This window comes from Aquila chrysaetos, chromosome 13 (genome assembly GCF_900496995.4).
Source record: "Aquila chrysaetos chrysaetos chromosome 13, bAquChr1.4, whole genome shotgun sequence".
Taxonomy (NCBI): domain Eukaryota; kingdom Metazoa; phylum Chordata; class Aves; order Accipitriformes; family Accipitridae; genus Aquila; species Aquila chrysaetos.
Genome location: NC_044016.1, coordinates 136734 through 150175, shown reverse-complemented (window position 1 = coordinate 150175; position 13442 = coordinate 136734). Strand labels below are relative to the sequence as shown.

The 13442-nt window shown below is 50.0% G+C and overlaps 1 protein-coding gene across 1 annotated transcript in view; it reads left to right on the top strand.

The window, feature by feature from the left end:
- Positions 1–3514: 3514 nt before the first annotated feature.
- The window catches only part of LOC115349966 (cullin-9-like), a 35208-nt gene continuing 25280 nt past the window's right edge, over positions 3515–13442 (top strand). Inside the window, 5 exon segments of the mRNA XM_041128609.1 lie at positions 3515–3576; positions 4479–4540; positions 5716–6324; positions 7152–7306; positions 7675–8208. Of these exon segments, the coding sequence (XP_040984543.1) occupies positions 5730–6324; positions 7152–7306; positions 7675–8208 (1284 nt within the window). The 5' untranslated portion in view covers positions 3515–3576; positions 4479–4540; positions 5716–5729.

The following is a 13442-nucleotide window of genomic DNA, read 5'->3' as shown; positions in this document are numbered from 1 at the left end:
GATTTGGGATCTTGGCCATGCTTTGCGGGAGGGGACGACGCACACCTTAGGGCCAACGAATGGGGATCGGAGGCAGATTCCTGCACCAGTTTGTGTACTGCGGAGGGTAGGGGGGGCTGTCTGGGCATGATGTGGCAAAGAGGGGCTCTTTGCAAAAATCTCCATCCCCGCTGCCTCCTGCACAGGTGAGACCTGACCGGCTGGGCTTCTACTCTGGGAGTCCCAGAGCCAGAGCGGGCCTGGGGTGGACAGCAGGTCTGCAAAGGCTGTTCTTTCTGGAAGGTTGGGAACGGTGCTGGTGAGCAGGGTGTGGTGTCAAGAGAAATAAAAACCAGGAATGAGGAGGAACGGGGACTTTTGGAGAAGAAAAGAATTGGTCTACTTCATGGGTGTTAACAGGGAGGAGCAGGAGCACCTCAAGGAAGAGTTAAAAGAGGGAGGACAAAATGCCCATGTTGCTTATGGAGTAGTTAAGCGATACCTAAGGCCTAGAAGAGGAATTTTTGCCGTTGTAACATCAAAGAAAAGATGATCCCTAGGCCTGGCCCCAGGTTGATTATCTATTGATAAACTACCACAAACCAAAGGAGGAGAGAGAGATTTTTTTAGTAGTGACAGAGGTATTTCCAGGATAAAGAAAAATTTTGTATGAAGATGCTGCTGTTAAGGTAGCGTTAACCTGATACAGAACTCGACAGGTAAGTGATGCTGGCCAAGTTCTTGTCATCATAGGAGATGTCACGCAGCTGGCAACTCAGAGCATCCAGACGTGGTGGTTGGGGTGTGCAGGACCATCCCCTGGCCTCTGGACAAGGAGAAAGAACAAACCGGGCTTTAAAATAAACCAGTTGAAAGGCAGCAGGTAGAACAGCTTTCTCTGATGTTGACAGGCGTCTGATCCAAGTCTCAAATGAAAATGAGATTGTTTCCCCTTCCCTCTTCCAAGTCCATTACTTTTGGACACCTGATGTCTTTAAGGATGGAGCTTAACTGTTGTCTTTATAAGGCCCAACACCAGGACTGTTAAATTCCCTGCAGAAAACTGCTAAGAGAAGATACGGCAATATTCAAAGTCCAAACTGGAGAGACATTACTTAAAGTCAGGTCAAAGGTCTGTAGGCCCCTAGAAGCCAAGTCAAGGGCACATGAGGGCTCACTAAAGTGCCTAAAGGTAGGAAAGAAACCAAAGGGAGACAGGCTCGTTAGTCATCAGTGCTGCTGAGTCAGCAGTATGCCAGCTAAAAATCCAACTCCTAGCCTCTACATAGCATCAGGTCCTGGAGCAGATAGGTACCAGTATAATGTAAGGAAGGTTTAGCACTGATAAAAGTCGGTGTGGTGGATGGGCTGCACTATTCCTCACAGTGCGATTTGGAGAAGATGGATCTCAGTGTAGCCAGAGAGGAGAAGATTGTACAGAAAGTGCTTAGGAGCAAAACACAGCTGAAATGGCTCGCTTCCCCATCGGGAAGGGAGGTGCTTCACTTTTACAGGTTACACCACAGCCAGCTGCACGTTCGGCGTGCCTACACAGATAGATCTCGTGGTTCAGCACCACAAAACCCTCTCAGGACAAGTAATCCCATGTTACTTGTGCACAGGCGTCTGTGTATGACATATAAAACTCCTAACATGGAGCAAGATACTGCACACATAATCTTTATATTTAGGATAAATGTCTAAGAATGGCATCAAGACTGTCAGAGCCAAGACATAAACAGGGCATATGAATACCACAGAAAACCTTTCAGTGTCACAAACAAGATGCCTGTGTCCTATCCGGTCGTTTCCATTTATTGTTGGTGACAGTTTTGGCTATGGGATGTTGCCAGCTGACGTTAGCAGCCAGGCTGCATTTCCCACTGCAGAGCATTATCACCACCTCATGTTTGTGACATTAAACACAGGAGCGTTGCAGGTGCAGTACATGCACAAAATAACAGCTGCCAAGAGCAGAGGAAAATAGCAATGGTTGTGCGTGTGGTGTCAGCTTTTATGTAGTTGTGTGGCATTTAGGAAGTTATTTTCCCCTTCATTAGTGCAAATGTACTGCGTTTATCTCTACAGGAGGTGAAGGGCCTTGTAAAGGCAAAGCATGATATAACTAAATACTGGTTCGATCCTCTGAATTTTAACAATGCCTTGGGAGTTAATGGGGAAGGAAAATGACGTGTTAATGGAACACACAGAGATTTCAAGAGCATCCATGGGATTCTGGAAAGAGAGCATCAACAGCATCAGCGGAGGTTACACGTACTGATGGGAGAAATCAAGAGGCTGTCTTGGAAACACAAACATTTACAGTCCACCATTGGTGCCACAGCTTTAGGGGATGGTCTGCACAGGCTGAGGCAGCACTGCACTGATTTATCCAGCCTATAGTTAATTGCAGTTATGTTGTTTGTACTAATTGCTGATTGCTAGTGTAAAACATGGAAATTGTCTAATCAGTTGCATTGGTACCGAGGGTGGAAATGAGGTTGGGCACGTACACGAAGCTGCTCCAGGACCAAGTTAAGAAAGCAGACTCTCATCCATTTAGCCTTTAACATTTGTTTGTAATTTAAAACAAATGTCAACAGACCAATAGAAACCTGCACCTACTAGATTGTAGCTAACTGCTTTGAGGCCTCTTGAGGAAGGGAAATATGGGCAAAGGACAATAATTTAGTTTTTATGGTGTGGGCATTACAGATCAGCGTAACACCAAAGCGGGAAAGGAACTGGGAACAGGCCAAACTTGGGTGCAACTGGCTTCAATTGCCTCTCTAGCAACACTGAGAACAGGGCAGCCTTACAACCCAAAACCTGCCGAGAGCGAGCGCAGTTCTCACTGAAGTTAGCCGAGCAAGGCGGACGGAAGGTGTGGTGCGAGCCTGAAATCACCCCAAAACCCCGGACCTGAAAAAGTTGCTGCGGTCATTTTTGGTTAACACCGCGTTTGCAATAACGTTAATGCTGACATGATGGGCTTTTAGCCTTCCTTTTGCTTACCCCAGTCTTTAACAGAGTTAATTAATCGCCAGAGGAAACCACACCAGCACGGGGTGTAACACAAGCATCGGGAGCTCCTGCAAGTGCCGCCTTCAGCTCCCAACCTCAATTATTTTCTCTTTTCTAGTAAGGCCGAGGGGGATCAGAAGGTATTTTTTCTCATTTTTCTGTCCCTCACTCCCATCCCCGGCGTTCATACACCACGGCGGGGGGGGGGGGCACAGAAGCCCTGTCACACACGCTTGGCCTGCGCTACTACAAACAGGCCGCAACCCCCCTCAACGCTCCCGGGAGCCAACCCCAGGCCGCAGGACCGGCTCTTGTCGGTACCAGGAGCTGCGACCCGCGGCCCGGCCTGGTCCCACCCGGTGACACCGATCGAAACGCTCGGGCCCACGGAAGGGACCGGAGCCGTGGGCCGCTAACGCCAGGAGAGCGCATGCGCGGAGAAAGCCGGCGCGCAGCCCGCCCCTCCCGCGAGGTCTTCTGGCCCTCGCCGCCACCCGTAGTGGGCGTGGCTTGCGTGCCCGTGCGTGCCCGGGATGCGGAAGTGGGGAGCTGTAGCGGCGGCGGTGGCGGCAGGTGCGGGTCGCGGTACTGATTCTGGTCCTTTCCCCGTGGTTGTTAGGGGCCGGGAACGGGGTCGGGGTGTGAGGGGGAGCCTCCTTTTACCCCGTCTCTGTGGAGATCTGGGGGATGAACCGCCCCCCACTGCGCACCGGGGCCGGGCCCCGTTGTCCCCTGCCCCGCTGCGGGCCGAGCTGTGGCTGCTGGGGCAGGGGTGAGCCGAGAGCCGCGGGGGAGAAGCAGGGTTCGCTGAGGCGTCTAGAACGGCCTGGAAGAAAAACCGTCGTCTTTTCCGCGGCGGCCATTGCCGAGGATAAACCGGTTTTTAGCAGCCTTGCTTGTTTTGCTGTGTAGGCAGGCTGCCGGCCTTGTTGTCCCGGGGCTGGGGTGGGATGGGATGCTCTGCTCCGCCTGCCCGTGCACAGGGCCGAGCTTCTGAAGCGGGTGCCGTGCTGCCTTACAGACTCGGGATCGGAGGTGGCATGTTCATTTGGCGTAACTCTGAAACTTGCCGTAGGGTGTGTATTTAAGCAGTCTAACAATTTAGCTGTGGGTTGTCGTAGGCTCGGTGTGCCTCGTTCGTCACGCGCATTGCAGCTGCTTCTTCAGATGCCCTAAATCCAAATTCTACCCCACCTAGCTACAAATCCGTTTGGGTCCCTTCTGATAGCTCAGCTCTAAAGAGTTTTTTTCATGCTAAATGCCATGATGTGGGCACAGGGCGAAGTTATCAAACAAAACAACGCTTCACAGAGACTTTTGCTTTCCTATGATTTTTATTTTATGTGAGCCTCTTGGGGTAGGTTTTTTTTGTGTGCTGTACAAGCACAGTTAGGGAAAACAATTGTTTGGCTTATGGCGTGGCCTCTAAACACTGTTATAAAGCACGGGAGAGTAACTTGGTCCTTTTATTACAGAGAGACTGCAAGAAGATTCCCAGCTGGCTTGCCTGCAAACTCCAAGGAAGGCACAATTGAAGGTAGGTACGAATTTCTCAGGAGTTCAGGCTTCTCTCTGCGCCTGGGAAGCATCTTTAATGTGCCTATCACGGTCTTTGATGGTCAGTATATTCTTTGGTTGTACATCAGTATATTCTTTGGTTGTATGTGAATTGACTGTTTCCTATGTACGTTAGCTCCTTTTTTAAGAATGAGTTGTGTTGCCATCAGCTGAACAGCACATTGCTTCACTGATTCTCTTGCTAGGATGTGTAAGTGACAACAAGAGGGCCTGTTCACGTGTTTCCACTACCACCTGCTGGAGCACCTCTGAGAACCATCTTATCAGACTCTGATCTGGCATCCTTTGTAGTAGTGAAGTCCGGCCGTTGTGTGTGGTACTGTCTACAGTTGGCCAGCTGATTGCTGGCACTCAGTCTTAGACTGCACATTATTTCGTGCTCCTCTCTGCATAGATGAAAGCAGAGAAGTGTCATGGTTGCTTCTTTGTAGTCCTAAGATATGCAGAACAATCAGGCAGCAGAGAGCAGCAATCTTTGCCTTTTGTTGAATTTGCCCATTGACTAAACATTGTAAAGGTGAAGCATATCTGAGACGAGGCCAAGGAGGAAATACTGAGTGGCTTTTACACAGTGAGCTGGTTTGATGTATAAGAACTTGATCTGAGAAATCACTGGTGATTTTCTTCAGGGCCTGGTGACTCAAGTTAGGTCCAGCTCCACAGTGAGAGAGCCTTGAGCTCTAGGTAAACTTGCAGTCTAAACAGATATAAATGGTAAATAACAAGAGGGAAGATAGAAGTGCAAAAGCAGCAACTTGTGCAGGGTCGTGTTGTGGACAGTGGCAGAGATGAGAACAAGACCGAGGTCTCGTGTCGTTATTTGCTGTCTTATAAGAGGATTCGAATGGGCCCATTTTGCCTTGGGATTTTTGAGGAAAACTTCTTTCTGTGTGTGCCGGTAATGCTGGGAACAGGGTTTGTATATGAAACACTGGCTCATTTTCTTGGAGGGGGGATGTGAGCTTCTGCAAAATGGGGTTTTCTTCAGAGCTTTATCCTGGGTGCGGGATCACAAGATCAAAAGCTGTGCCTCAGTCACTTCTACTGTCAAGCAACTGAGGTCCTTGCTCACGCTTTCCCTGGCACACAGCTCAGAAATAAAAGCTTGCCTCTGCTTCCCCTCTGTCTCCGCAGGCACGTTTTCTGCCATGGTGAATGAGAGGCATAATGGCAACCTGCTTGTGCACCTGGGAGCCAAACTGCAGGCCTACCCGGAGGAGCTGCTCCGGCAGCGGCGAGGCCACGACGGCCAGCCCGAGTACCTGATCCAGTGGAGTATCATCAGCTTGGAAGAGAGAGCAGTGGAAGGCAGCAGTGCCTCCTCTGCAGAGACCAAGCCGGAGAACATCTCGATGTGGATGTCTGCAGAAGAGGTCTGTGCCAGCTGCCCAGCGCTGCTGGGCAAGAGGAAGCTGGAAGGGCAGTGGGTGAAAGAGGAGAAGGCAGCCAGCCCGTTCGCTGCAGATGTCCCGCTGGATGAAGCCTCGCTGCTGGAGATGAAGGCTGATGTCAGGAGCCTGGCGCAGCGAGCTGGCCGGCAGATGGCCGAGACCGGGGCCCCGGAGTCCTCCATCCTCAACACCATCCACGTGCTGAGCGCGTACGCCAGCATTGGCTCGCTGGCGGGCGCCTTCAAGGAGACGGGAGCCCTCGACTTGCTGATGAAGATGCTGTGCCACAAGGAGAAGCAAATCCGCCGCAGTGCCGGCAAGATGCTGAGGGCCCTGGCTTCGCACGATGCAGGTGGGGGCTGCTGCTGCTGCTGCTGCTGCTCAGTGCAGCTGAGGAGGTGCTGCTGGGCAGCTGAGGGGTGCCAGTCCTTTTGTAGGCGTGGGATGCCTGGGAAGCAGTGTGTCCTGGGGCTTGTTGGCGAAAGGGGATGGATCAGACCGGAGCTTCCAAGGGGCTTCTCGGTCGTAGTTGTCTGGGGTGCTTTAAGACGTGGGAGCTCTTTCCCCTGACAGCTTCCTGAGCTGGGATGCTGATTAACTGTTAGGAGGACTTATGCCAAGGGGCTTGGCAGAGTGTCGGGGTGTCTCTGCTGCATGCTTTCAGTTGGAAAGGCTCTGGCCTGTTCTTGGCCGGGAGCCTTTCCTTAGGCCCTGGTGGGTGGAGGCTGGTCCTTTCCCAGTCCTCTCATTTGAGAGGAGCTGCCGTGGCTCGGAACTGCCCGATGAGGCTTGGGTGCACCTGGAAGGTTGCTAGTGGTGGTGTGTCCCACAAGAGATCTGGCTTTCCCTGTCCTAGTGCCCAAGCTCACGTGGCTCTCCAGTGTGGCAGGTGGGGGGCTGATTCAGGTTAAAACTTAACTTCTTTCTCTCCTGGAACTCTGTTCTGGAGTCATTTCTTTGGGGCTGCTGCTTTGGGGGAATCTCGCAGCTTTAGGGGTGGAAAAAACGCAGTGTCATTCAGTGGAGCAAAATGTTGCCAATCCAGATTAAAGGACGGAAGGTGGTTCCAGGTGACAGTGAGCAGCAAAGCTGTTCCTTGCCTGCAAGTCTGTATCGTGCAGGCAGGGTGGGGTGAGGGTTATCTTTGCGATGCCTGAAGAGTTTCTGTTGCTGTTGCAGGGAGCCGGGCCTATGTCCTCCTGTCGCTGAGCCAGCAGGATGGCATTGAGCAGCACATGGACTTCGACAGTCGCTACACCTTGCTGGAGCTGTTTGCTGAGATGATGTCTTCTGAAGAGCACTGCATGTCCTTTGAGGGGATTCACCTTCCCCAGGTAGCGGCAGGTCCTGTCAGCCCTGGGCCTGTGGGTTTTAGGGGTCAGGAGGGCTGAGAGTGAGGGGGCCAGAGCTGGTGTCGTTGTTTAGGACAGGAGGGTAGTAGGTAGTGGGCAGCTGAGCAGGACTGGGCGTGGGGAGAGCTGGCACGGGATCTGGGCTGGTGTGAGGCTGGGGGGTGGTGGAGGGGCACATGGAGAGCCTTGTCTCTGAGCAGGGAGATGAGGGTAGGCTGAGAGGTCTCTGCTGCTGCCTGCTGGTCTGGAGCTATCGTGGGAGCCTGACTGTGGATGAGCTGGTGGCTCCGGGAGAGCCGGGGGCTGGAGGGGCTCTGCAGGCTCGATTCTGACAGCCGTGCTTGTTGCAGATCCCCGGGAAGCTGCTGTTCGTTCTAGTGAAGCGCTACCTGTGTGTCACTTCTCTGATGGACAAGCTCAGCAGTGGCGTGGAGCAGGGAGGGGAGCAGCAGGACTGCGTCGTGCCCAGCCCGCTCGCTGAGGAGAGGAGCCGTGTGAAGCAGGAGTTTGAGTTCAGCATGGCTATGGCAAACCTCATCTTGGAGCTGGTGCACGTGATGGGCTGGGACCACGGCCACAAGCCAGAGCCGCTGCCCCGACAGGAGCTACGGCCTCGCACCACCCACTCCATCTTCCACCCCAAGACCCCAGCCTGCACTGCTGCCCAAATGCCTGTGCTCCCTTCAAATCATGATCCCCACAAAAAGCAGGGTCGTGCCTTCCTAACCCCGTCACACTTCGCAGACCGCAGTGGCTATGTGGAGTACTTGCAGGCAAACCTGGTGCGCGGCATGAGGGTGCGCTTGCTGGAGGACTGTGGTGATGTTAGAGCTGGGGAGGAAGGCGAGTTTCTTCAGAGCACTAATAGCATGCACACAGTGCAGGTAGGTCACTAGTGGAAGTAGTCTGGCTGGGATGGCAGAGGGGAGTGGCAGGGGTGACTGATGATTTCCTAATGATGTCTTCATGTGCAGGAAATTTGACAAGAGGTGTATCATAATTAGGACACTGTCTACATCTGTCCTAGCAAAGAAGTCACCTTTCAGAGCTGGAAGTGTGGGTCCTGAGGAAAGCTAGTCTGATTTAGTATGGGTTGTCCTGCTAAGATTTCTTAGCCTTTAAAACGGGTGGCTATATCCTGCCTCCCAGGAACAGTCCCTAGCCCTGGTTTGATCTTGAGGGTGGTTTGGGAACAGGCTAGCTGGCGCAAATGAGTATCACAGCAAAAGATGCTTGAAGGTCTTAAGCCTTGGTATGTGAGTGACAGTACTTATGGCATACTGTTGTTCTCACTGGGTTGGACACAGCCTACATAGCTGTTTCTTTTGATCTACGACTGTATGCCGGGATTTGTTTCCCCTTTAAAAATGCCCTTTGGGTGAGCTGACCTTAAATGAGAGTTTGTGTTGAAAAGAGCTGTTAGAACTACGTATTTACGGTTGAGTTGCTATGTTTGTGCCAGAGATCAGGGAAAAGGCCTCAATATTTGAGGAGGGGGAGGAATCATAGAATAGTTTGGGTTGGAAGGGACCTTTAAAGTTCATCTAGTCCAACCCCCCCTGCAATGAGCAGGGACAACTTCAAGTAGATCAGGTTGCTCAGAGCCCCGTCCAGCCTGACTGTGAATGTTTCCAGGGATGGAGAATCTACCACCTCTCTGGGCAGCCTGTTCCAGTGTTTCACCACCCTCATTGCAAAGAATTTCTTTGTTATGTCCAATCTAAATCTACCCTCTTTCAGTTTAAAGCCATTACCCCTTGTCCTATCGCAACAGGCCCTACTAAAAAGTCTGTCCCCATCTTTCTTGTAAGCCCCCTTTAAGTATTGAAAGGCCACTAAAAGGTCTCCCCAGAGCCTTCTCTTCTCCAGGCTGAACAAACCCCAAGTCTCTCAGCCTTTCCTCATAGCAGATGTGTTCCAGTCCTCTAGAGGGGCAGAATCACTTCCCTTGACCTGCTGGCCGTGCTTCTTTTTGTGCAGCCTAGGATACAGTTGGCTTTCTGGTCTGCAAGCGCACATTGCCGGCTCCTGTCTAGTTTTTCATCCACCAGTACCCCCATGTCCTTCCTGGCAGGACTGCGCTCAATCCCTTCATCCCCCAGCCTGTATTTTATACCGGGGGTTGCCCTGACCCAGGTGCAGCACCTTGCACTTGGCCTTGTTGAACCTCATGAGGTTCACATGGGCCCACTTCTTGAGCTTGTCCAGGTCCCTCCTGTCCCTCAGGCCTGTCAACTGCACCACTCAGCTTGGTGTCATCTGCACACTTGCTGAGGGTGCACTCGGTCCCACCGTTTATGTCATTGATGAAGGTATTAAACAGTACTGGTCCCAATACGGACCCCTGAGGGACACCACTCATCACTGATCTCCATCAGGACATTGAGCAGTTGACCACTACTCTCTGGATGTGACCATACAGCCAATTCCTTATCCTGTGAACAGTCCATCCATCAAATCCATCTGTCTCCAATTTAGAGAGAAAGATGTTGGGGGGAACCATGTCAGAAGGCTTACAGAAGATCCAGATAGGTGACATTCGTAGCTCTTCCCTTGTCCATTGATGTAGTCACTCCATTATAGAAGGCCACTAGGTTGGTCAGGCAAGACTTGCCCTTGATGAAGCCATGCGGGCTGTCTCAAATCGCCTCCCTGTCCTCCATGTGCCTTAGCATAGCTCCTAGGAGGATCTGTTCCATGATTTTCCCAGGCACAGAAGTGAGGCTGACAAGTTGGTAGTTCCCAGGGTCCTCCTTTCTACCCTTTTTAAAAATGGGTGCAATGTTTCCCTTTTTCCAGTCAGCAGGGACTTCAACTGACTGCCATGACTTTTCAAATATCATGAAGAGTGGCTTGGCAACTACAGCATCCAATTCCTTCAGGACTCTGGGATGCATCTCATTAGCTCTCATAGACTTCTGTATATTTAGGTTCCTCAGGTGGCCTCAAACCAGTTCTTCTCTTACAGTGGGAGAGACTTTGCTCTCCCAGTCCCTGCCTTGAGGTCCATCCACTGGAGAGGTGTGGGAAGAGAGATTGCCAGTGAAGACCGAGGTAAAATGTTGTTGAGTATCTCAGCCTTCCCCTCCTCTGTTGTTACCAGTTTGCCAGTCTTGTTCGTCAGGGGTACGCTTTCTTTGATCTTTCTTTTCTGGCTGACATACTTACAGAAGCCCTTCTTATTAATCTTTGTGTCCCTTGCCAAGTTCAGCTCCAGCTGCGCCTTGGCCTTCTTGACCCCATCTCTACACCATCAGGTGATGTCCCTGTACTTTTCCCAGGATACCTGTCCCTGCTTCCACTGCATGTGCCTTCCATTTCCTTCTTGCCCTTTAGTTTGACCAGCAGGTCATGACTCATCCATGCTGGTCTGTTGCCTTCCTTTCCTGATTTCTTACACATGGGGATCGAGAGGTCTTATGGTCTATGGAAAGCGTCCTTAAAGATCTGCCAGCTCTGTTCTGCTCCCTTGTCCCTGAGTGCAGTTTTCCAGGGAGTCCCACTGACGAACTACTTGAACAGCTGGAAATTTGCTTTCCCAAAATTCAGGGTCCTGACTTTACTCTTTGCCTGTCCCATATCCCTTGGGACTGTGAACTCCGCCAGTGTATGATCGCTGCAGCCCAGGGAGCCTCCAATCTTAGTGTTTGTGATTAGCTCATTTGCGTTGGTGAACAACAGGTCCAGTAACGCATCCCCTCTGGTAGGGCTGTGTATTACCTGCCCTAAGAAGTTATCCTCGATGCGCTCCAGGAGTCTCCTGGACTGTCTGCAGCTCGCCGTGCTACTATTCCAGCAGATGTCAGGGTGATTGAAGTCCCCCAGCAGGATGAGACCCTGCGAGCACAATCCCTCCTGTAGCTGGAGCAAGAAGGCTTTGTCATTAGGCTCCCCTTGATCGGGCAGCCTGTAAACGCCGACCACAAGGTTCCCTTTGTTGGCTTGATCTCTGATTCTTGGCCTAAGGCATTCAGCTCTTGCCACTCTCAGAACATCCTGCTAGTGTATGGGTCAGTGCTGGAGCAGCAGGGCTTGGACTCAAGCCTGGAGGTGGGAGAGCATTTGAGTGCTGTTCCGCCCTTTTTGTGGGCACGGGGAGGTGTTTGCTCCTGCTTAGACCTTTTTCTTGAGACTTTCTTCTCAGTCCTGAAGGCTGGGAACGTTCAGTGAGAGCTGAGACTTTGTTTTGACTATGCAGTGGGGAGCTGGTGGGCTTTGTGTGTCACTCTAATCTATGTATGGTTATTTCTGCAGGCTGTCTGCTGATCTTGTGCTTTGGCCATGCTTTTGAGCTTCCCAAATACTGCAGCTAGAGGCACAATTTCTGTTCTCTTAGAAATCAAGCTTTAGCTGGCTGTCATCCATAGATAGAGGGCTGTCTCTGCTCGTGTCCTCTGCTCAGTCCAGCATTGTGTTGGCTGCAAACAGGGCTATAATTCAGTTCATGAAATTGTGATTAAATTGAGATAGTAACCAGTACAATGAGAAACTGTAACCACTGCACGCATGTTAATGTGTGCAATTGTGGGTTTGGGTTTTTTTTTTTTTTGTTGTTGTTTTGTTTTGTTTTCTCTCCCCCAAGTAATTTGCAAAAGTGCATACTTTTGTTTTGCAGATGATAAATAAGGAGTCTGAGGCCACTTGAGTTAGTCATAGCTGTGCTTCAGGTGCCTCTTCAGCCTATGCTCAAAGGCTTTTACTTTTTTTTCCAATTCTCTCCCCCGTCCCACTGGGGGCGGGGGTGAGTGAGCGAACGGCTGTGTGGTGTTTAGCTGCCTGCTGGGTTAAACCACGAAGCTACTTCAAGCTGATTCCTGTGGCTTTAGATGGCCTGCAAATAGACTTAAGTGCTATGCCAGTGCAAAGCTCTGTGTTGCTGATATTCAAAAATCAATAGCTGAAAAGCCTCACTCTCGTCTCTGTAGAAATGCATGACTTCCTAATGCTCTTTCCAAATCTGTCTTGCTGTAACTTAAAGTTCATTACCAACCTTTCCAGAGAGAAGGTAGAGAATTTGACATTACCTTCTGCATGTTTGAAGACCATCTCCTTTAAATCTACTTTCAGCTTTTGTAAAGCATGAGATTCTCTAGCCTTCTTAGCCATTTTATTTTGTGTAATGCCATTATTTTAATTTATAGCCAAATAAAAATTAGCCAATTAAGAACACTGAACACTGACTTACTTCTTTTCTCCTATTGTGTCTCTTTGCTTTCTTGTGTACAGGGAAATTGTGTGAATATCCTTTTGTTTTTTTTCCTCAGCCAGTTGCAGACTGCTGCTTCCTTCTGATACTTGTCTGTGAGAACTGGTTTTAGGATGAATTTTTCCAGTCACCTTTCAGTAACTTTAACTTACTCTGGTCCAAGCTCCTTAACTGCCTTCTAGTTTTGGAGCACTTCTTGCAGATGTAATTTAAACCAGTAGCTCAAAATACTCTAAAATGTGCATGTGCAAGAAGGATGCTTTCAGCCTTATCTGCTTGTTTGCTGGTGGATGTTACCAGGATGTGCTTGTATTAGGAGACCATAACTGTTAGGACAGCATGTGCTGTGCAAATATGGCGTGCCCATCTTATTTGCACTTTCTTCTAGTCCCATTCTTTTCCCTTCATACTCCTCAGTTCTTGGGTTCTGTTGGGCAGATTTCTTGCCCACAGTTCCTCTACTTAATCACTTTCTTCTCTGGTTTAATAATTTACCATTTGATGCCCTGTGCTTTACTGAAGTTGACAATTGAAATCAATCTTTTTTTTTTTTTTTTAATCTAGAAAATCGGTTACTTCAGCAAAGAAAGCTAATACATCAATTTGTCAGAATTGCAACTTGAAGCAGGTTTACCTGTTAATTCAAATTTGTTGTTTATGTTGAATGCTTTTAGTTGTTCTTTCCACTAAAATATGCTTTAAAGGTTTGCATACTCCTGAAGTCAAAGTGGTGAAGCTGTAGTGATGATTTAAGTAATTTTTTTTTCTCAGATTAGAGGCACTGGCCTTAGTGTTTGTCAGTCACATGGAAACACCACTGAATAACCTAAATCCTTCCCACTTTCCAACTGTGCTTCTGGCAGATTACTTGGCATGTGTTTCATCTCTCTCCTCCAAACTGAATTTCGCTTC